The sequence below is a fragment of the Phocoena sinus genome, chromosome 6 (assembly GCF_008692025.1).
Source record: "Phocoena sinus isolate mPhoSin1 chromosome 6, mPhoSin1.pri, whole genome shotgun sequence".
Lineage (NCBI taxonomy): Eukaryota > Metazoa > Chordata > Mammalia > Artiodactyla > Phocoenidae > Phocoena > Phocoena sinus.
In genome coordinates this window covers 106945252-106969973 of record NC_045768.1, presented here as the reverse complement: position 1 = coordinate 106969973, position 24722 = coordinate 106945252, and the positions used below count along the sequence as shown (strand labels likewise).

The window sequence follows — 24722 nt, the reverse complement described above, 5'->3', positions numbered from 1 at the left end:
TTTCATTTAATTGGACTATTCAAATTTTACCATCAGATATCCTGAAATATTGACACATTTAACTACTCAGAGTCTGTCAGTCTGTTGATCTTTGACCACTACACCTGTTCCCAGCAGTGAATTAAGCTGCTCAAGGAGAGAGGTGACAGAACAGCTAAACAACCCAGAGAAAACGAAAACATCAAGGACATATGAAGAATATACTGAACATGCAATATCTTCAGAGACTCCACAAAGAATCAAAATTCATTTGCCACCTCTCCTCTTAAACGACAAACAACAGACACTGACATACTGGAGTCTTTGGCCACTAAACCCGACAGGGAAGGAAAGGCATGAATGCTTCCTTCACCACCTGAGGAGGGAGGTCTTGTGCTGCCTCATGTTTTGGTGTTTGCCAGCTGTCAGGCCTTTGAAGCTATAGAAATATCTTCTTCCTCCTCTGTGATGTCTAATGCTGTACTGAATTATTGTAGCAAACTCAAAATATCTCTAGCAAAGGGCGCGCATGTCTATTTTGTTTCAGCTTTGGGAACTTTGGACAGCCCATTAGCACGGTGGTTCCACGGCTGTGTGAGCACGAGAGATCACATGATTTTGTCAAGCCTCTAACAAGTACAGGTGCTCTGGGGTTCTAGAATCCAGGCATGAAGGGCATACTGGTGAAGACCAAAAGCTGCTCTGAGCTCAGTAAGACTGCATGAATGTGTCTTTCATTTTCACAATGTCATCTCCCTCGCAGACTGAAAATCCTAAGTAGCTGTGAGCGAGATGGTTACTCAGACCTTCAGCACCTGCCTGGTGGACAAATCGATTTGCAGACTGTTCCCAACTCCGAGGCCCCACGGCCCACAGCCCAGGCTGGAAACCAGACCTGCAGAAGCTCTGAAAGAGGGCAAAGCAACAACACCTGCTGGTCGAATGATTTCCTTTCTGGCTCCAAGGTCAGGAGAAACGAGAGATGCCAGCACACTGGTTAACATGAGAGGCTCCAGCACGCTCTGCTCTCACACCCTCAGCTCGGCTCCCGGCTATAGCACACAGCACTGAGAGCATCCAGCAGACACAAGAACTATTAAAAAACCCCAGGGCTTCCCCGGTGGCGCAGTGGTTGAGAGTCCACCTGCCGACGCAGGGCACACGGGTTCGTGCCCCAGTCCGGGAGGATCCCACATGCCGTGGAGCGGCTGGGCCCGTGAGCCATGGCCGCTGAGCCTGTGCGTCTGGAGCGTGTGCTCCACAACCGGAGAGGCCACAAGAGTGAGAGGCCCGCGTACCGCAAAAAGAATAAATAAAATAAATTTTAAAAATATTTAAAAAAATTAAAAACCCCAGTACTCAATTAAAAAAAAAAAATCCAGCCTAACTGAAATGATAATTGATCTCTCAAAATCTTAATTCAAACTCAACAGCCACCTCCACTCTGAATTCTTTTTTTTTTAATTTTTTGCAGTACGCGGGCCTCTCACTGTTGTGGCCTCTCCCGCTGCGGAGCACAGGCTCCAGACGCGCAGGCTCAGCGGCCACGGCTCACGGGCCCAGCCGCTCCGCGGCATGTGGGATCTTCCCGGCCCAGGGCACGAACCCACGTCCTCTGCATCGGCAGGCGGACTCTCAACCACTGCGCCACCAGGGAAGCCCCACTCTGAATTCTTGATCGCCACCCTCACTTAAAAGGGCATGATGCGTGGAGAATTTGTATTTGGTCCTAGAACCCAGGTTATAACTATGAGTCACAGGACCCCTGACCTTGGAGCTTGCTTTCTGCCTGGTGGTTTGAGGGAGGTAAGCATTTTCACCCTGCCTGCTACAAGTTCAAGGTTAATTTTATGTCTAATATAAGAGGAGCAAAAAGTGATCAAATTGCTTATAGCAATAAATGAACACCAGAATTCTGGCATTTTCAGTGATATGTCAATAACTTAGTAATTTACCTTGACTGACATTGAAAAGAGTACAATAAGACTTACTATGCACTAAAGAGAGATTTAATGTAGTCTGCAAGGAATTTAGAAAGAGTTTTACATTGCTTGGTAAAATCTGCTAATAACAGAACTCATCACTACTTTGAAAAAGAATGGGGTCATTAATCTCATGCAAGATACATAGACATGCACATCCACCCAAACACTTCAGAAATTGTCAAACTAAAAAAGTATATTGAGTTTTTTTTATATTAGTGGGGAAATTATTCAATGCTTTGTTAGAGCTCTGAAGCATCGAGGAAATAAGGATTTGCATTTGGAGAGGGTGGTGGATATGACCTATTGAGAACACAGAAGAGAAAAAGAAGAAAACGGCTTCTGCTTGTTGCGTCGCGTGCATATTCTGTGGGCTGAGCCCAGGCCCCTGCCAAGCGATGCTTCCTGACCCATCACTTTTATCTTTAATATACCCAAGAGCTAGAGTGATAGAAAGCTTGTGTCCTGGATTTCCTACTCCCAATATGAAATAATTTTATTTTCAAATAAGAACCTCACCACAACCCTATGGGCTTCATAAAGCAGCACTGCCCCCATTTTACAAGAGAGGCAGCTGAGTCCAAAGAGTGGTACAGCCTCGGCATGGACACCACCGGAAGGTGACAGGAGCCTCCCACTCTCTGCTCCTCCCAAGCCCTGGCTCCAGCTCGGGACTTCTACCAAACACGTTGCATGAAAATCCACCAGAGTATTCTGTTGATAAAGAAAAGCGTCTGGGCCTCAGATTTTCTATGGTGACTGTATAAATCTCTCTTATGAGAGAAAGTTGTACAGTCCCTTTCATGTTTCTGGTTTTGGTGCCACTTGGCTGTGCAGATTTCTAAAAGCTTTTGAATAGACTGATAAACATGGAATTGTTCTGAACATCTGTAAGCAAAATACGAAAAGATATTACCCAGTGAATGAACATCCTGGGTTTTCTTGCCAGAAATGGGGTTATTTGTGTATTAGGCTAATGCACTGAAATTAACCCAGAATGCTTATCCATTGCAGAATGTCTTTTCATATTTTCATCTGTGTAGTCGTTATTATAAAATGTAAGAATAATTCTCTATCAGGGTATTCAAGAAACTGAATAGCTCAATTACTTCTAAAATCAACGTAGGAAAGCAACAGCATGCCATTTAATCAGTTGGTTTGCATAACAAATGTGTAGTTTGTGTGAGTGTGTGTGTGTGTGTGTGTGTGTGTGTGTGTGTGTGTCTAAAGCCAGGGTCAGCACAACTCTTTAAATGTGAAAGATCAAGCTTTCATTTAACTACAGAGAAAGAATTCTGGAAGACAGGTACTAGCATTTTTCAACTTGGTATCACATACAATGATATGAAGTACTTAGTACAATGTCTTGTATGCAGTACATTCCCAATCAGTGGTGAATTTAATTCATCAAGAAAGCTTACATGAAATTTAGGCTCTTCCTGGCTGTTCCCTTCCAGGTTTTTATGGGTTCTCCAGTGCCAGGCATACACTGAGCTGTTAGGGAACACCTTGTGAATGAATGAATCCTTAGAAATCATTTCAGGAACAGAATGATGGCCACTAAGACTTAAATTACTTCTCAGCACATGAATTAGAGACAGATCTGAGACACAACAAGAAACAGCAGCCAAACAGTGGCTGTGAGCAATGCTACCCTGCATCCAAGCTGAGACTGGGTTCTTGGTGCAGGAGCTGGTGGTGGGCAGCTCTCAGAGGACTCAGAATTCAGGCCTAAAATACCTGAGAGATGCAAGTTTCTCAGTCTGTGAGCTCCAGCACTAATTGATGAATCTGAGGAAAGGAAGTTTAAGCGCCTATTATAGGAGGGTGGTCACTTTTAAAACAGGTTTAAATGAAATGATGGACATGTGAGGGACACGGAGTCTCTAGGGAAATGCAAGGAGGCAATCACAGACTTTGGAAAATCATGGCAGTCAGGCCTCTGACTCTCAGCTCTGAAGGCCAAATTCCATTTCTACACTGAATGTAACCCAAGGTTAATTGAATATGAAGAGAATGACCTGTGTAGACTAAACTCACAATAGACTGAGATATACTTCTCAGAATAGCATTTCATTGAATTTGAAATGAGAAGTAGAACTGTCTGGCTGACCTGGTCTCCTTGCATTCTCTTCCTGTAAATAATCTCCACAGGAGGACAAAAGACGAGAAGTTTCTACGGAGTGTGTATCAGAACAAGACGAGTTAGTGATAGAACTTAAAAGTGTCATGGTGTCAGGCTCTGGGAGTCTGTCCAGCAGCCAAACCTTACGGAGCAACCGGGGGGGTGGGGGCAGCAGGACCTCCCCTTTCCCAGGCCGGCCTGGCAGACCTGGCTGACCAGCCTCCCTGCTAAGGTTCTCTTCTTTTCCTTTTACATGCGTCAGGGCATTCTGTCAGGTTACTCTGAGGTCCCAAAGACCCAAAAGCCAAGCTCTCTTCTAAGTGATTGCCTATCTTGGCTCTGATGCATTACAGGCTTATTTTATACTTCATTCCCAAAAGGCAACTTTGCAAATGCTTCAGGAACTGCTTTCCCCACGGGCCTTCTACATGTGTTAGGCTCTAGACTCACACAGATCACCCAGCATGTAACAGACCCCTTGGTGAGCCGTTAATGAATGCCACCGTGGGGTCCACCTCCTCTCCTGGCTGTTACTAGAAGTCATATGTCTTTTCCACGTGCCTAAGCACAACTCCAATCACTGGCCCATCTGTAGCCACACAGAAACACCATTCAGACATTGATATGCAGCCTGTCTGGACACACACCTGCTTTCACATTCACACGCATACCCACTAGCAAGCAGGCATGACCAACTTCAGCCAACGGTTCTGGTTCCATGGCTTGTGATCACCAATCTGTGCGCCAAGACAATACTTGTGGAAGCTCTGACACAAGCTCTGACTCTGGAAGCATCTCCCAGATGATCGGTCAGGGTAGAAGGGAGTGGTAAAGCTAGCCCAGTGGGTTTTGAGAACCCCTTCCTGAGTGCTAGCCCTGTAATTCTGGCACCTGCCCCCAAAAAACCCAATGGCACCTCAGGCTCAGGCGTCCTGCTCTGTGAGAGAAGGCAGTTGCCACACAATCCAGGTCCTTGGGCTTCTTTTCTTGAAGGAAGGCAAGAAGGAAGGAAGAAAGGAAAACCTTTACAAAAGACTCCTGGTTGTGACCAAAGTTTTACAAGCTTAATTGCAAACACAAGAGTAATCAATATGGAAATTAATGCAAATACTGGAGCATAGACTAGTATTTCTCTCACATGAAACCTCAGCAACAATTATACATCTTAGCAGAGCCTGGGTTTTTCTTTCTTGCAAGGCAGACCCCTCCAGGGCTGACTTGTTCAACAAGGCTTTGAGCAGCTGAGGCCCCAGTAGGGAGGCCTAGCCAGTATAACCTGCTTTCTGTCTCCCCCATCCCTCTCCTTGGTCAAAAATCTTTAATTAGCTGGGGATCTTGTTTGTTCTCCTTTCCTGCTATTCCCAGGGATCTGAAGGCTCCACCACTTCTGTGCTAGAGAGCCCTTTCTATCACAGCTTCTGTCTGCCTTTTTGTTTTTCCCTTTCATGATCAGAACAAAAAAAAAAGCCTGGGGAAAGAAATCATCTCTCCTTCTGAGTCTGGATAAGACCCTATAACTATCTTTTTCCAATCAGGAACAAGTTTCCATGACAACCATGCTTCCGGATGCCACCGCTAACTTAGCAGGTAGTGTTCACATCAAATAGAGAGTTCTTTACCAACCTCCGTGGTTTCTGTACTTCACTGTTGCTACAGGCCTCTAACGCACCAGATGTCTGCATGAACTGTATCTTAAAAGGGTTTTTTCCTTTTTCCTTTTAAACATCAGAAAGACCCAAAAAAATTGCTTGGTATTTTCCTTACAGTAATCATTAAAAAGCATACCAAAAGATTCAAAACTATACATGAAAGAGAATATGTGGAGGAGGGAAGCATAAATAGGTGGATGGAGAATGGCTGGGCCGTGATGACAGCTGGGTGACTTACACCACAGTCAATGGCATAAGTTTTGAGCTGAGAGCTAATGAGATTGGGAGACATGACCTCAGGTAAGTTACTTATTCTCTCTGAGCCTCAACACTCCCTCTGTAAAAAAGCAGAAACTGAGGCCCTTCATGGGGCTGTCTGAAAGATTAGATGGAAAAAAGCAAAGATGCAAAAAGTGCTTGTTACAGTGTCTGGCACATAGTAGGAGTTCAACAAAGGGCAATTATCATGTTGTTCTTGTTACGGTGAAGAACTGAATTGAAGAGAGTCTGAGCAAACCAGCAACCACGATATTCTAATTGATGATTAACATTTTGCTGGTAGACAGTAACAGTATAAGCAGTAGATATCTGGAGGTTTTCTTAGCAACTTTTTGTCTTAGGCTATTAAGTCATGTCTGCAATTACAGGAAGGAATTTATTCATTTCCATTCCTAAGATTTAAGAGGATACACCTGGGCAATCTCCAGGGTTCATCTGAATCTCTCTATTTATAGTTCTGCATAAGCATTTGTTTAATTTTGAAACAGAAGGAGAGGAAAAAAATGGATTAACCATTAACGTATTTGTTCGATATTCCACATTCTCAACACTGATCAGAATTATTTCAATTCTTCTCCAGAAGCAAGAAAAAGAAGAATATGTATATTTTCATGATATTTTCATTGTTGCACAGTTCAAATTTCATTTCAAAATCAGAATTCATACTGTAGTAAACAAATCGACACGCTCATTATCGAACAAACTCCCAAACTCCAATTCCCCCCGCCGCCACCTACATTCGCCCTCAAAGAGCTGAGAGGGCCCTCCACAAATAACACCAATGCAAATCTTTATTTTTAAACGATAAGACTATTTACATATTTTTTTAAATCCCATTTCTGTCAATGTGGTGTGGGCTGTATATTAGATAAACTCTCCCTATTAAGAACTCTTAAGATAGTAAATAAAATATTCTTTTTAAAAATGTATTTTACAGTACGGATGTGCCTCAAGAAATTCAAAACAGAACCATCATACGATCCAGCAACCTCTCTTCTGGGTATACACACAAAGGAAGTGAAATCCGTATCTTAAAGAGACATCTGTGCTCCCAAGTGCACTGCAGCATAATTCACAATAGCCAAGGTATGAGACAACCTAAATGTCCATCAATGAAGGGATAAAGAAGATGTGGCACATACACACGGAATACTATTCAGCCTAAAAAAATGAAGGAAATTCTGCCATTTGCAACAACATGAGTGAGCCTGTAGGACACTATGCTAAGTGAAATAAACTAAACACAGAAAAAGAATACTGCACCGTTTCACTTGTAAGTGGAGTCTAAAAAAATCGAACTCACAGAAGCAGAGAGTAGAATGGTGGTTACCAGGGAAATGGGGAGATGTTGGTCAAAGGGTACAAACGTTTATTTATGTAAGATGAATTAGCTGTAGAGATACAAGGTACAGCATGGTGACTGTACTTAGTAATACTGTATTGTATACTTGGAATTTGCTAAGAAAGTAGATCAAAGGTGCTCTCACCACACAAAAAAAGTACATGAGGAGATTGGTATGTTAATTAGCTTAACTATTAGTAATTGTTTCACTATGTATATCGAAGTATCATGCTGTACACCTTAAATATATACCATTTTTATATTTAAAATGAAAAAAAAATTTTAAGAGAAAAATAATGTGTTTTAAATGCAACCAGAGCTGGCAGAAAGATAAAAGGGAATTCTTGAAGGCCAGAAATAACAAAACAAAACAAATTCCAGAAAGGTTATCTGGTAATTGAGCTAGAATTTGTCATGGAGGCAACTGCCTATCCCGGTCAGCAAATATTTTTCTGTAAAGGGCCAGATCATAAACATTTTAGGTTTCACAGGCCATACTGTCTCAGATGCATCCACTCACCTGCAACTGTGGCATGAAAACATTCACAGATAACATAAATAAATAGTCATGTCTGTGTTTAAAAAAAAAAAAAACTTTATATAAACAGGCAGCAGGCAGGATTTAGCCTGCAAGCCACAGTTTGACAATCCCTTCATTATAGCCTGATTTTTAGTGTCTTTCCCTCAAGAAAACAAGTCTGGTATATGACATATTTGTCCCAGGTGATAGAGTGATGTGGTGATGGTCCCAATTTCTTCACATCTCCCTGTACACCTGCCTTTGGGAAGTCCCTCCCACACAGATTCTGGGCTAGACCACGTGACCTGCTTTGGTCAATGGGACCAAAAGTGAATGTGACTCAGAGACTTGAAAAGTACTAGCAGAATGGTGCTTGCCCTCTCTTACTGCTCCTAATCTCTGCATCCGCCATCACATGAATTCACCCAGGCCAGTGTGTGAAGACATACGTTCCATCATCCCCATTACCCCAGGCAAGAGGAAGTGACAGCCAGCAGCAACTGCCAGATGTATGAGCGAAGCCATCAAAGACCAACTAGCCCCCAGGCAACCCACCAGTTGACTGGAATCACATGAATGAACCCAGATGAAACCAGCAGAAGAACCACCAGGCTGAGCTTAGTCTAAATTGCTGACCCACAGAATCATAAGGTAACAAATGATTGTTTTAGCGATTAAGTTTCAGGGTGATTTTTCTGCAACAAACGCTAAATGACACATTCCGTAGGAAGTCTATTATCTTCTAAAAATATGAAGTGAAAGGCCAGCAAGTATATTTATAGAAACAGGCAAGAGAAGACTGAGAAAACACACAAAAAAATTATTTCCATTTTAAAGATCCTGTCAGCCGCCAGCAGGGACAAGTCCGTCCTTGTTCCTTATATGATAGAGCAAATTCTTCCTACCTGAGCAGACTTCCTCATAAGTAGGATTGGGAGTGTAGCCTCCTGCATAACCAACTTGAGTTGAATATACTCCTTTCAGGGTCCAGAATTTCCTTTCAGCTCCCCAGAAACAGCCCATTCCTAAGAAAAAATATGATACTGGTTAGTTCTTTATCAAAAACAAGGTGGTCATTGCATATCAGAAGCCCTGTTACACTAGAAAAGAGAAGTTGTTCCTGTCATCTGGTAATCAAAAGTGACTAAGATTTTATGTTTTAAAGAAGTAGAGTTTTTAACATCTAAAAAGAATTTTATTTAAGGTTATTTTAACAGAATGCCTCTTTGCTTTAGTTGTGCAAAAACTTAGAAAGCCTCAAATTTTAATGGAGTTAGTAAAGCTCTACCTTTTGAAATAACGCAGCAAAAGGATAACTGCATTTGATGAATGATTTCAACACTCAGTTCATTATGGACTTGTCAAAACATAGTACGTTGTAGGAATAGCAGAAATTTATTTAATGATCAGCATCCTGGTCGTGCTTTCTTTAAAAATTCTAACAAAGGAAGGTAACACTAAATTACTGATTTAAATGGGAAAACTTCCCCAAATCAAAACAGATTGACACAGTATTTGATTAATGATTTCACATGTGTTGTTTTTAAAAATTTTTTAAGTTATTAGAAACTTTCATGTGATAAATCACTGCTCACCAAAAAGAACCTTTTTCTGAGTTCGAGTACTGAACATAATGAATAAGGAAAGAGAGACAGGGGAAGGCAGGGAAAGAGGGAACAACAAATAAAGAAACTCACAAAAATGGCATTCCATTCAACTAACAAACATTGGGCTCACACCAGTGGTTAGTTATTGGATTCCTTAGAACATACAACGAAAACTAAGAACCATCTCCCAAGGATGCACATACTTAGACACATCTAAAATGCTGCCATTACTTTTCCTGGGCTCCAAATAAAGAATCTTCATTTTTCTACCATGAGTTTCTAAACTGTCCACAACTGCTATTCTGTGGTCAATTCCTAGATGTAAACAAGATTACTGCCTCACTCAAGTTTTACATGGCTTTATTAAGTCATATATCATTAAGATCGTGGGTAGAACAACAGCTGGCAAATTAATATATTCCTCCTACTTTAACGATCACTAGATTTGCCAGATTCGATGACTAAAAGAAAAATTAGAGCTAAAAGAAAAATTAGATAGAAGTTTACTGAAATTCCTGACACCTGTTAATATACTACTTTAAGAATTCAGAGCAACAACCAAAAAGAAATGTGCATGATGTTATACATTATAAAAAATATATTTGCTCAACTGTGATGGGAAACATACTAACCAAAAGTAGGTTAACAGTTAAAAAATATGATAGAGCCAAATGATGAAGTTTAATGCAGTAAAAAAATTACTCTTGGGGCTTCCCTGGTGGCACAGTGGTTGGGAGTCCGCCTGCCGATGCAGGGGACGCGGGTTCGTGCCCCGGTCTGGGAGGATCCCACATGCCGCGGAGCGGCTGGGCCCGTGAGCCATGGCCGCTGAGCCTGCGCGTCCGGAGCCTGTCCTCCGCAACGGGAGAGGCCACAGCAGTGAGAGGCCCGCGTAACGCATAAAAAAAAAAAAAAAAAAATTACTCTTGTGATAACAATGCAATATGGAAATATGTATATAATTATATCATAATTACCTAAGGCTAAATTTAAAAGGGAAAATCACAGTTATATGCATGTTTTTATAAAAATTCATACCAAAACAGACTAGAAAGAAATATATAAAATCATAATCATGATTATATTGCAGCAGTGAGAATATACAAATCTTTTTTTCATTTTTCAAGTTTGTATGTAATAGATTTACATTACTTTATTTTATTATTTTTTTCAGAAGCCAGGAATAGATTTTTTTTTTTTTGGCTGTATTGGGTCTTCATTGCTGCGCGCGGGCTTTCTCTAGTTGAGGCGAGCGGGGGCTACTCTTCATTGTGGTGCACAGGCTTCTCATTGCGGTGGCTTCTTTTGTTGCAGAGCATGGGCTCTAGGCGCGCAGGCTTCAGTAGTTGTGGCACGTGAGCTCAGTAGTTGTGGCTCGCGGGCTCTAGAGCACAGGCTCAGTAGTTGTGGTGCACAGGATGAGTTGCACTACGGCATGTGGGATCTTCCTGGAACAGGGCTGGAACCTGTGTCCGCTGCATCGGCAGGCGGACTCTCAACCACTGCACCACCAAGGAAGCCCAAATACATACATTTTTTAAGGGAAAGAAAAGAAATTCAAGGAAAAACATAAGCATATGCATTCTTCAAGTTACACATCACTAGATATCATTTTTCCTGTTTACAAGTGAATTGTTTGCTGCTAGTGAATATAACTAAATATTTACTGAGTATTTACTAAAATTGACTATCCTCAAGTCTCTGAAACAAGGATTCACTGCTAATTTTACTTCCCTGCATTCCTGGGATGAGGGAATTATATTAGTCAAGGTTCTCCAAAGAAACAGAACCAAGAGGATTTATACAAATATATATATACAGAGAGATTCATTATGATGAATTGGCTCCCACAGTTATGGAGGCTGAGGAGTCCCATGAGCTACAGTCTGCAAGCTGGAGGCCCAGGAAAGGTGGTACTATAATTCTAGTCCAAACCTGAAAGCCTGAGAACCAATGATGTGAATCCCCGTCTAAGTCTGAAGGCCTGATAACCAGGAGCACTGACACTCAAGGTCAGGAGGAGACGGGTGTCCCAGCTCAAGCAAAGAGAGTGAATTCACCCTCCCTCTGCCATTTGGTTCTGTGCAGACCCTCAGCGGTTTGGATGATGCCCACCCGCACTGGTGAGGTTGATCTACTCAGTGTACTGATTCAAATGCTAATCTCTTCCAGAAACGCTCACAGACACACCCAGAAATGATGTTTTACCAGCTTTCTGGGCATCCCTTGGCCAAGTCAAGTCGACACATAAAATTAACCATCACAGGAATGATGACAGGGAATCTCTGGAGAAGGACAGGTAGAAAAGGAGCTGCGCAGCATTACCAAACATAAAAGGCCACAAAGGTATCCAGGAGCCGTGCGGTGTGCCAAGCTGAGGGACCGTAGCCCCTGAAGTTCAGAAACTGAGGAGTTCACCGAATAAAATATTTCTGTATCTCACAGCGACTAACAGTGATGGTACCGAAGAGTACTGCACGCCTTCAGTATTCTCCACACATGGTATATAACAGGCTATTTTAGCAACCAGCCTTTCCTGACCATTGTCTATAGTACCACACAGACGGCCCCAGAGTCTGTATCTTTTACATCTTCACTACATCCTCATGATGTAAAACTTAAAATGACCAAACATTTATTGCAGGTAGAGAGATATTTAACCCCCTTTTATGTTTAATAAGGATCAAGATAAGACCTCTGATAGCAGGGAGAATGAACTAGCTCCAGCTGGACAAAGGTCTCCAAGGGGGGCCATGGGTGGCTGAAATAATCCTCCAGGGAACTGTTATATAACCAATGTCAAAATTTTTAGAAAGGTACTTAACTTAGGATAAGCAGTAGCTCTAAGAATAAAACTCCTCCTTGAAGCAATCAGATGTTTTATCTAGTGGCTTCCAGTATAACCTAAGCATTCTTTTATTTGGCTTCAAGTGTGTGTGTGGTTTAAACAAAGCAAGGTTTATTAATGGCAGAATTTCTCAGAATTTACAGTAGTCTAGTAAACAACATGAATATCATCAAAGAAGATGTAGTGTGCACTATTTTATTTAAAATATTTTATATTTTAACCTTTTATTATAAGTTAAAACAGATACAGAAAAACCACATAAAACAGATGCAAATTCAATGTCTATCATTACTCAAATGGCCTACTAAACACCACCCAGGTCAAGATTTAGAACTTTGCCACCCACCCCAGAAATTCCTCCTTGTATTACACCCCAGTCACAACTCCCTTCCTCCCCCCAAAACTAACCACTGTCTGAATTTTATAGTATTCACTTCCTTATGTTTCTTTATATTTTTATCACTCAAGTTATCCATCCTGATACTATACTTTGGTCTTGCTCATTTAAAAAGATCTGATTATGTCTTTAAAGTTCTTTCAATTGACAGGTTCCCTCTCCATTCTTTTCCTTTTAATTTATCTATTGAAGAAAACATGAGCCACTTGACCTGCAGAATTTCCCACAGTGTGGATTTTGCCAATTGCATTCTTGTGGTGCAATTCAACTTGTTCCTCTATCCTCAATATTTCCTGCAAATTTGCTGCTGGATCCAGCGGTGTGATCAACCTCAGATTTCATCCTTTAGGCAAAACTATAGGTGGTACTATGTAATTTTTTAAACTTTTTAAAAGTTTTTTTCCAGCTTTATTGGTATATAATTGACATATGACATTTATAACGTCATCACATATTTGACACACATATATACTGTGAAATAATTAAAACAATAAGGTTAGTTAACACATTTATCACCTCACACAATTACAATCTTTCTGTAGTGAGAATATTTTAAATCTACTCTCTTGGTAACTGTCAACTATAAAGTACAGTATCATTAACTATAGTCACCATGATGAATATTAGATCCCCAGAACTTACTCATTTTATAACTGGAAGTTTGTAAACAATTCCCCCAACAACCTCTGGAAACCACCATTCTACTCTCTGTTCTATGAATTTGTCTGTGTTTTTAGCTTCTAATGTAAGTGAAATTATACAGTATTTGTCTTTCTCTGTATGACTTATTTCATTTAGGATAATGCCCTAAAGGTCTACCCACATTGTCACAAATGACAGAATTCCTTTGTTTTTTATGGCTAATATTACATTATGTATGTATATATATACACACACACACATACATATACATATTTATATACACATCAATAACACACCATCCTTATCCATTAGTCTGTTAATAGCCATTTAGGTTGTTTCCATCTCTTGGCTATGGCTGATAATGCTGGAATGAACATGGGAGTGCAGATATCTCTTCGAGATACTGATTTCATTTCCTTTGGATATATACCCAGAAGTGGGATTGCTTGATTATTCAGTAGTTCTATTTCTAATTTCTGAGGAACCTTCATTCTGTCTTCCATAATGGCTTTACCTACTTACATTCCCACCAACAGTGCACTAGGGTTCTCTTTTCTCCACATCCTTGCCATCCTTGTTATCTTTTGCCTTTTCAGCAGTAGTCATTCTAACAGATGTGAAGTGATATCTCACTGTGGGTTTGATTTGCATTTCCCTGATGATCAGTGATGTTGAGCATCTTTTCATGTACTTGACCATTTGTATGTCTTCTTAGAAAAATATCTATTCAGGTCCTCTGCCATTTTCAATCAGATAATTTGGAGGGGGTTTTTTTTGAGGGAGGGTTATTGAATTGTATGTGTTCCCTATATATTTTGGATATTAACCCCTTATCTGATACATGGTTTGCAAGTATTTTCTCCATTCCATTGCTTCTTCATTCTGCTGTTTCCGTGGCTGTGCATAAGCTTTTTAGTTTGATGTAATGTCACTTATTTTTGCTTTGTTGCCTGTGCTTTTGGTGTCATATCCAAAATATCATTGCCAAGGCCAATGTCAAGGAGGTTTTATTCTCTATGTTTCCTTCTAGGAGTTCTATGGTTTCAGATCTTTACATTCAAGTCTTCAATTCATTTCAAGTTAATTTTTGTGAGTGGTGTGAGATAGGGGTCCATTTTTTTGTATGTGAATATCCATTTCTCTCGACATCATTTATTTAATAGACCTTTCCCCACTGAGTATTCTTGGCTCCATTGTCAAGTGTTAGTTGACCATATACGCATGAGCTTATTTTCCGGCTCTCTTCTCTTCTATTCTATTCTATTCTGTTCTATTTCATTGGTCTATGTGTCTGTTTTTATTGCAGTAACATATTGTTTTGATTACTATAGTTTTGTAGTATAATTTGAAATCAGGAAGTGTGATGCCTTCAGCTTTGTTCTTCTTTCTCAAAATTGATTTGGCTCTTTGGGATCTTTTTTGGTTCCATACACATTTTAGGATTATTTTTTCTATTTCTGTAAAAAATGCCATTGGAATTTTGATATTGGGTTTGATGTGGAATTACATTTAATCTATAGAATGGCCTTGGATAGTATGGACATTTTAAAATATTAATCTTTCCAACCCATGAACATGAGATATCTCTCCTCTTATTTGTGCCTTCTTCAATTTCTTTCATCAATGTCTTATAGTTTACAGTATAAATATTTGTCACTTCCTTGGGTAAATTTATTCCTGATTATTTTATTGCTTTTGATGCTATTGTGAGTGAGATTGTTTTCTCTATTTCTCTTTCAGATATTTCATTTTTACTGTATGGAAATGCAACTGATTTTCATATGTTACATTACTGTAACTTTACTGAATTCATTGATTACTTTTAACAGTTTTTTGGTGAAGTCTTTAGGGTATTCTATATATAAGACCATGTCATTGACAGACAATTTTACTTCTTCCTTTCTGATAGGATACCTTTAATTTCCATTTCTTGCCTAATTGCTCTGGATAAGATTTCCAGTATTATGTTGAATAGGCGTATAGAGAGTGTCTTGTTTCTGATCCCGACAGAAAAGCTTTCAGCTTTTCACCACTGACTATGACATTATCTGTGGGTCTGTCATATTTGGCCTTTATTACATTGAAGTATGTTTCTCCTATACCTCTCAAATTTGTTTGAGAGCTTTTGTCATGAAAGGGTATTGAATTTTGGCAAGTGATTTTTCTGCATCTATTGAGAGTCATGATTTTTATCCTTCATTCTACTAATCTGGTATATCTCATTTACTGATTTGCAGCTGTTGACCCATCCTTGCATCCCAGGGATAAATCCTGCTTGATCATGGTATGTGATCCTTCCAATGTGCTGTTGAATTTGATTTGCTAATATTTTGTTGAGAATTTTTGCATCTACATTATTCAGTGATCCTGGCTTGTAGTTTTCTTCCCTTGTAGCATCTTTATCTGGCTTTTATATCAGGGTAATGCTGGCCTCATAAAATTAGTTTGAGACTGTCCCCTACTCTTCAGTTTTTTTGGAAGAGTTTGAGGACTAGCGTTAATTCTTCTTTAAATGTTTGGCAGAATTTGCCAGTGAAGATATCTGGTCCTGGGTCTTTTTGAGGGGGTAGGATTTTTTTTATTACTATCTCAGTCTCCTTAATTGGTTTGCTCAGATTTTCTGTCTTCATGATTCAGTCTTGGTGGGTTGTACGTTTCTAGGCACTTACGCATTTCTTCTAGGTTATCCAATTTGTTGGTGTATACTTTTTCACAGCAGTCTTTTATGATCCTTTGTATTTCTGTGGTATCAGTTGTAATGTCTCATTTATAGTTTTGTTTATTTGAGCCCACTCTCCTTTATTCTTGGTTAGTCTAGCTAAAGGCTTATCAATTCTGTTTATCTTTTTCAAAAAAACAACTCTTAGTTTCAATGATTTTTTTCTGTTTTCTTTCTAGTCTTGATTTCATTTACTTCTGCTGTGATCTTTAACTTTTTCTAAATCCTTAAGGTGTAAAGTAAGGTTGTTTATTTGAGATATTTCTTTTTCTTCAATGTATGCATTTATCACTATAAGCTTCCCTCTTGGGAATGTTTTTACTGCATCCTATAAGTTTTGGTATTTGTGTTTTCATTTTCATTTGTCTCAAAGTACTTTCTTGAATTCCCTTTTGATTTCTTCTTTAACTCAGGAGTGTATAGTTTGATTTCCACTACTTTTGAATATTTCAGTTTTCCTCCTGTTATTTATTTCCACTTTCATACCACTGTGTTTGGAAAACATACTAGATGTAATTTCAGTTTTCTTAAATTTGTTAAGGCTTGCTTTGTGGCCTAATATATATTCGATCCTGGAGAATATTCCATGTGTGCTTGCAAAGAATGTGTATTCTGGTGCTGTTGGATGGAATATTCTGTATATGTCTGTCAGGTATATTTAGTTTCTAGTGTTATTCATATCTACTGTTTCCTTATTAATTTTCTGTCTGGGTGATCTACCGGATGTTAAAAGAGGGGTATTGACGTCTACTACTATTATTTTATTGCTGCCTATTTCTCCCTTCAGTTCTGTTAATATTTGCCTTCAATATTTAGATGTTCCAATGCTGGATACATATATTTACAATTGTTATATCCTCTTGATGAATTAATCCCTTTGTCACTGTGTAGTCACCTTCTTTGTCTCTTGTGACCAATTCTGAACGAAAGTCTATTTTATCTGATATAAGTATAGTCACTCCCGTTATCTGTTGGTTACCATTTGCATGGAGTATCTTTTTCCATCCCTTTGCTTTCTACCTATGTGTGTACTTAAAGCTAGTGTGAGTCTCTTATAGGCAGCATATTGTTGAATACTATTTTTTTTAAAATCCATTCAGCCACTATGTGTCTTTTGAATGAAGAATTTAGTTCATTTATGTTTAAAGTAATTACTGATAGGTAAGAACTTTCTATTGCCATTTTACTCATTTTCTGACTGCCTTTTTTTTTTACTTCCTTCTTTCTTTTTCCTCTCTTACTGTCTTCCTTTATAATTTGTCTTTTGTAATGGTATTCTTTAATACCTTTGTCTTTTGTGTAACTATTATAGGTTTTTTCCTTTGTGGTTACCATAAGGCTTACATTAAACATCTTATAGATATAATAGTCTATTTTAAGCTGATAACTTAGCTTCGATTACGTACAAAAACTCTATACTTTTACTTCTCTTTCCCTCACATTTTATGCTATTGATGTCACACTTTACATTTTTTTATATTGTTCATCCGTTAATAAGTTACTACAGCTATAGTTATTTTTAATATTATTGGCTTTTAACTTTTCTACTAGAGTTAAAGTGATTTACACACCTCCATTACAGAATTAGGGTGTTCTGCATTTGACTGCATTTTTACCTTTACCAGTCAGTTTTATACTTTTATATATTTTCAGGTTGTTTACTTAGCATCCTTTCATTTCGACTTGAAGAACTCTCTTAACATTTCTTCTAAGGCAGGTCTAGTGGTGATGAACTCCCATAGCTTTTGTTTATCTGGGAATGTCTTTAACTCTTCATTTCTGAAGGACAGTTTTGTTTGGTATAGTATTCTTACCTGGCAGTTTTTTCTTTCAGCACTTTGAATATACCATCCCACCACCTACTGGTCTGCAAGGTTTCTGCACAGAAATCCACTGATAGCCTCATGGAGATCCCCTTGCATACGACAAGTCATTTTTCTCTTGCTGCTTTCAAAATTCTACCCTTGTCTTTGGCTTTTAACATTTTAATTACAATGTATCTCAGAGTAATGTTCTTTGGGTTGATCCTGCTTGGGGTCCTTTGAGCTTCCTATACTTGCGTGTCATTATCATTCCCAAGACTTGCAAAGTTTTCAGCTATTATTTCTTTAAATAATCTTTTCGCTCCTTTCTCTCTCTCTTCTCCTTCTAGGACTCCCATGATGGAAATTATCAAACACTTGAGGGTATCACATAATTCGCATAAGTTTTCTTCACTCTTTTTCATTCTTTGTCCTTTTTGTTCCTCTAACTAGCTAATTTCAAATGATTTGTCTCTGCGTTTGCTGATTAATTCTTCTACATGAACAAATCTGTTGTTGAAGTTCTCTACTGAACTTCAACATTTCATTGTATTCTTCAGCTCCAATAATTCTGTTTAGATCTTTTTATGGTTTTATTTCTTTACTAAACTTTTCACTTTATTCATGCATCATTTCCTTGATTTTGTTTAGTTGTCTACCTGTGTTCTCTTGCATTTCATTCAATTTCTTTAAGACGATTATTTTGAATTCGTTGTCAGGCAAAGCACAGATCTCCGTTTCTTTGCCTTTAGAGCTGTATTCGTTTCTTTTGGCGGTGTCATATTTGCCTGATTCTTCATGATCCATGTAGCCTTGCATTAGTGTCTGTGCATTTTTCAAAATTTTATTTTACTGAAGTATAGTTGATTTACAATGTGTTAATTTCTGCTGTACAGCAAAGTGATTCAGTTATACATATATATACATTCTAGGGTCTGTGCGTTTGAAGGAGCAAACACTTCTTCCAGTCTTTACAGACTGGTTTCTATGTTCTTTGATCAGGAAGCACATAATGTCTGGCCATCTCTCTTTTTGTGATGTTAGCATCTACTGATGCTCAATGCTTAGATGTGTTAATTCTTTGAGAGCAGCAAAATGGTGATTTTCAATTCTCTCACTTCTTTTCCATTCATTAGTTGAAATACCTTTATAGTGAAAAGCTTCCCCTCAACTATTATTTTGTTACTCAGCGGTACAGTTCATAAAATAAAGGGAAGATAAATGTTGGATTATGTCCATTGACTTAGCAGTCTTCAAGATGATGAACTTGCCCACTCCAAGGTTTACTAATTTTTCTTTTTAGATTTTTTTTTTTTTAATTTATGGCTGCATGGGGTCTTTGTTGCTGTGCGCAGGCTATCTCTAGTTGCAGCGAGCAGGGGCTACTTTTTGTTGCAGTGCACAGGCTTCTCAATGCAGTGGCTTCTCTTGTTGTGAAGCATGGGCTCTAGGTGCACAGGCTTCAGTAGTTGTGGCACGCGGGCTCAGTAGTTGTGGCTCACGGGCTCTAGAGTGCAGGTTCAGTAGTTGTAGCACACGGGCTTAGTTGCTCCACGGCATGTGGGATCTTCCCAGACCAGGGCTTGAACCCATGTGCCTTACACTGGCAGGCAGATTCTTAACCACTGTGCTACCAGGGAAGTCTGACCAATTAGTTTTTAAAACATCATTATAAACACATTTATTTAAACATATTTGATATGTTTCACCCTTTCAATTACCCCTCTCTTATATGCTCTACCTGTCATATCTTTGGCTAGGGACAGCCTCTTCAAATTGTCTCCTGAGTCCCTTTTGAAATACTCTCAATAGTCTCTTATTGCTTCCTTGCTATCTGGTATGACAGGATGTTCCAGGCTTGTATATTTCCTACCCCATGTCTGGAATCAGCCATTTCCCAAGAAGGCTTGTTTCTTTAAATGAGAACAGGTACCTCAAGACCATCACTTGGGTACTAGTGCTACTTACTGCAGACTGTCCAGTTATGAGACCATGTGGCTAAAACTGCCCATCAAAATCTAAGTCTTGTCAGACCCACCAAATCATAATGGCAAAAGAGTGCAACAGCAATCCATAACAAGACAGAAGCTGTGCGTCTGGAATCACACATAACCGGGACCAGGTGGTCTTGTAGGAATAGTAGCCAGACTCCCACAGCGTCCACCAGGGTTGCACCAAAACCACTCCCTCAGTTCACACCTATGGATGTAAGGGGATGTTATACAACCAGCTGAAGGACAAGAAAAAGGCTGGATTTTGGTTTATAAATGGTTGGCTTACTATATACAAATGCAAGCCAAAAATTCACAGCAGCCACACTGTAGTCTCACTCAGGAGTGGCCATAATAAATAGTGATAAAGGAAAATCCTCCCAACTGGTGACCTTCAAACAGTATACCAGCTACCTACTTCACGTGGAAGGGAAATAGCCCAACTTTAGAAATCAAGCCTTTAGAAAATGGCTTGGCTGGCTAGTGAGAATCCAGAAACAAAAATACTGAAAGATCGGGAACAAGGAAATCTGAGGTAGAAACATGTGGATGGACGTAGGAGTGAGTATGTGCTATGAAGATATCTGCATCACATGTTAAAGCCAGTCAGCGGGCATCCACCAAGAAAGAGGCACTAAACAACAAAGCTGACAAAGTGACCTGGCTTTGTTGGTCAGCCTGGTCAGCCTGTTCCATTGGCCACCCCAGTACTGGCATGATGGGCACAGGAACAAAGTGGCCATGGTGGCAGAGACGGAGTCAACATTGGCACAACAGTAGACTCCCACTTACCAAGTTTCATCCACTATTGCCATCACCAAATATCAACTCCAAGCACCTGGTACAGCACCATTTCTCAAGGGGAACAACCGACCACTGGGTGGCAAAGGGGAAACGCTGGGTTCCTTCCATGCTGAAAGGGCCAGTGGTTTGTTCTCACAGTAACAGACATATTCCAAGCGTGGGTTTCACTTTCCTGCTTTCAGAATCTCAGCCAACTACTGTTACACATAACACTGTTTCAGACCAGGAGACCGGGTTTACAGCACAAAAGATGCAGCAATGAACCCATGACTACAGTTTCCACCTATCTTATTACATACCACACCACCCAGAAGCTGCCGTTCTGATTAAGCACTGAACATCCCCGAGGCACAGCTGCAGCACCAGTTCAGGGACAAATCTCTGTGAGGGTACAGTGCTATCTTTCGGAACACTACATATGCAGTGAATCAATGACCCCAAAGATACTGGGGTACTGTGTCCCAAAAAAGAAAAATACATGTATTAGGAAAAAGGGGTGAAAACAGGATTGGCTCCACTTACCATCATTCCTAATGACCCATTGGGAGACTTTGTACTTCCTGTCCCAGAACTCTTGGCTCTGTAGATAGAGTTAGAGGTCCTGGTCCCCCAAAGGGTACAGGTTCATCAGGGGACACAGCAAGAGCCCACTGAATTATATGCTGCTGCTGTTGCCTAGGCACTCTGGCTCCTTGTGTCCAGGGACAAGCAAGCAAAAAGAGCTTGCCAGGTGGAACTGACCCACAAGCAGTGTAGGAGATCTCTCTTGGGCCTTGAAAACATTTGGTGTCACAAGTTATATAAATTTTAGCCAATGAGATGTTTCAGAATTTTACCTCATTGTGATTTTAACATATACTTGGCTAATTACCAGTTAGGTTAAGCATCTTTTCATATTGTATACTGGCCATTCATGTTTTCTCTTTTGTAAATTGCTTTTGTCCATTTTTCTATTAGATTATATTTTCCTTGTTGATTTGTTGGAGTTTTTATATATTCAGAACACTAATTCTTTTGTCAATTTTATGTTTGCAGATATCATCTTGTATCTGATGTGCCTTTTACCTTCATTTGATGCCTATTGTCATGCAAGTATTTTAAATTTTAATTGTGGTTAAATTTCTCTACATTTTCCTTTATAATTTGTGTCTTTTGTATATAATGCATAAGGACTCTTTCTATACATTAAAGTCATAAAGATAGTATCCTGTATTTTCAGAACTTTTAGTTTTGATCTTCATTTTAGGTTGCTAATCCATCTGGAAATAATTTTTTGTGTAGGGTATGAAGTAGGAATTCAATTTACTTTTTTCCATATGGATAACCAAGTATCCAAAACAAATTATTATTTATTAAGTAATCTATTACTTCCTCATTTATCTCTAATGTCATCTCTATCCTATATCATTATGAGTGATACTTTTTCTGGGCTGTTATATTCCATTCATTTGTCTGTTCCTGCACTAATAACACACTGCTCTTCATTCACATATTCAACAAATATTTATTCGTTGCTTACCATGTGCCAAGAAGTGCTCTCAGCACATGGAATACATGAGTGAACAAAACAAAGATCCTAACCTCTTACAGAGCTTACACTCTAGTGGCAAAAGACAAATAATATACACTAAAAATAAGAAATAAGCACCCAGGGCTTCCCTGGTGGCGCAGTGGTTGAGTCCGCCTGCCGATGCAGGGGACAAGGGTTTGTGCCCCGGTCCGGGAAGATCCCACATGCCGCGGAGCGGCTGGGCCCATGAGCCATGGCCGCTGAGCCTGCGCTCCGCAACGGGAGAGGCCACAGCAGTGAGAGGCCCGTGTACCGCAAAAAAAAAAAAAAAAAGAAAGAAAGAAAGAAGGAAGCACACAATATAGCAAGTAAGAGGTAAAGAGCTATTAAAAAAGAAAAGAAAAGTAGAACAGAGTCAGAGGGATCAGGAGTGCTGGGGAAGGTGCAATATTAAATAAGGTCTTGGGGTGGACCTCAAAGAGACGGTGACTTCAATCAAGACTTGAAGGCAGTAAGGAGGTCACCCATTCAGCTATCTGGGGTATGCTGTGTTCCAGGCAGAGAAAAGCATCACTACAAAGGCACCAAGAACATGCCTGCTATGTTTAAGTGGCAGGAAAGAAGCCAGGATGGCTTGGGTGGAGTGACCAGGGGGAAGCAGTGGGACATGGATCAGGTAAGCCGGATCGTGTAGGGCCTTGGGAGCTACTGTAAGGACTTTGGATTTTACTCCGAGTGAAATGAATAGCCATGGCTGAGTTCTGGGCAGGAGAGGGGAATGACATAACTCATGTTTTACACGGTTCGCTCTGGCTGTTCTCTGCTGAGAACAGACTGGAGTGGACTAACCGCAGAAGCAGGGAATGCTTAGGAAACTACTGTTATAGTCCAAGTGAGAGATACGGGTGGGTCAGACCTGGGAATAGCAGGGGAAGTCACAAGTCATGATCAGATTTGGGATACTTTTTGTAGAACCAAAAGGATTTCCTGACAGATTGGAAGCAGGGTTTGAGAGAAACAGAGAGACAAGGATGATTCTAACTGATTTTGACAGTTTTATATCTCCCTGTCCCATTATTATTCTCCTTCTTTTATCTCATTTTATTGCATTGGCTAGGACCTTCCACACAATGCTGAATAACAGGGGTGATGGTGGGAAGCCTTGTCTCATCCTAATGTTAGAGAGAATGCTCCAATAAGGATGAGGTTTGCTGTAGGTTTTCAGCAGGTACTCTTTTTCAGGTTAGGAAAGTTTCCTTCCATTCCTAGTTGTAAAGAAAGAGCTTTTTGCCATGAATGAGATTTGAGTTTTAACAATGCTTGCATTCTTTTGAGATGATCATAGGGTTTCCAAATCCTGTAATCTCTTAAAGTAATATATTACATTTATAAATTTTTCTGAACCATCCTTCAGTAAACTTTATCTACTCATAATGCCTTTTAATACTGAAGAATTACTTTTCCTAATATGTTATTTCAATTTTTTTCATTTATGTTCATAAGGAAAATACATTGTAATTTTATTTCCTTATACTAACTTGTCCAGAATTAGAATCAAGGTTATATTGGCCTCATAAAATGGACTGGTTAACATTTCTTTTTTTCTTTTTTTTTTTTTGTCCTATGTAATGTTGCATTAGAAAAATCTATTTGTTCCTTGGAGTTACAATAAAACTTTCTGAACCACCTAGACCTTGTGTCTTTGGAGAGGAGAAGGGAGGGTTTAGGAAAAACTAGCTGTCTCATTGTTATGTGTTTATTCAAGTTTTCCTATTTCTATTTTAGTTTTTAGACGTTTTCATCACAGAACAAATCTTGGCTTTCACTGATCCTCTTTTTTTTTTTTTTGGTTCGTTTTCTATGTCTGCTCTTTCTTTATGGTTATCCTGTTGTACACCTTACTTTTATTCTGTTCCTTTCCTACTTTCTTGATATGAATACTTAGCTTATTTAATTTTCAAGTGTTCTTGTTTTTTGATAAATGTATTTAAGGCTATATATTTTCCTCTAAGTTTTGCTTTAAATATATCCCACATATTTAAATATGCAGAACTTTCCTCATCATTCTTTTCTAAATATTTTATAATTTCCAAGTTACTTCCTTTTAACTCAAGGATTAGTTAAGGGTGTACAATTTAGTTTCCAAATATATGGCTTGTTTCTTATACTAGTTTTTCATTTTGATGCATTGTACTTAGAGAACATGGTCTTTATTGTGTTCTTTTGACATCTGTTGAGACTCATTTTATGGCCTACTGCAAGACACAGGTGAACCTTGGAGTCCTGGAGCATAAGAGGTGTCTTTTACAGAATATAACCAAATGGTTCTTTAAAGAATATTTTATCCCAAGGTGATAACTGATGCCAACGGTCTGCAGACTACAATCGTTAAAACTTGTTACTTGATAAAAATATTCCAAAACTCCTGCTGGATTTTTAAAAATTTAGAGTTACCTTTAGATTCCTGCATTTATACTCAAACTTTTTACCTGTCATTTCTCATGAATATTATCTGTGGCTATGGGA

General features: G+C 39.3%; 1 protein-coding gene across 2 annotated transcripts in view; it reads right to left on the bottom strand.

Annotated features, from left to right (window-relative positions):
• Window positions 1-24722, bottom strand: part of MSRA (methionine sulfoxide reductase A) — a 376781-nt gene that overhangs the window by 182891 nt on the left and 169168 nt on the right. For both annotated transcript variants that reach the window (XM_032636338.1, XM_032636339.1), the window contains one exon: window positions 8782-8901. In XM_032636338.1, the coding sequence (XP_032492229.1) occupies window positions 8782-8901 (120 nt within the window). The remainder of the gene's footprint in view (window positions 1-8781; window positions 8902-24722) is intronic.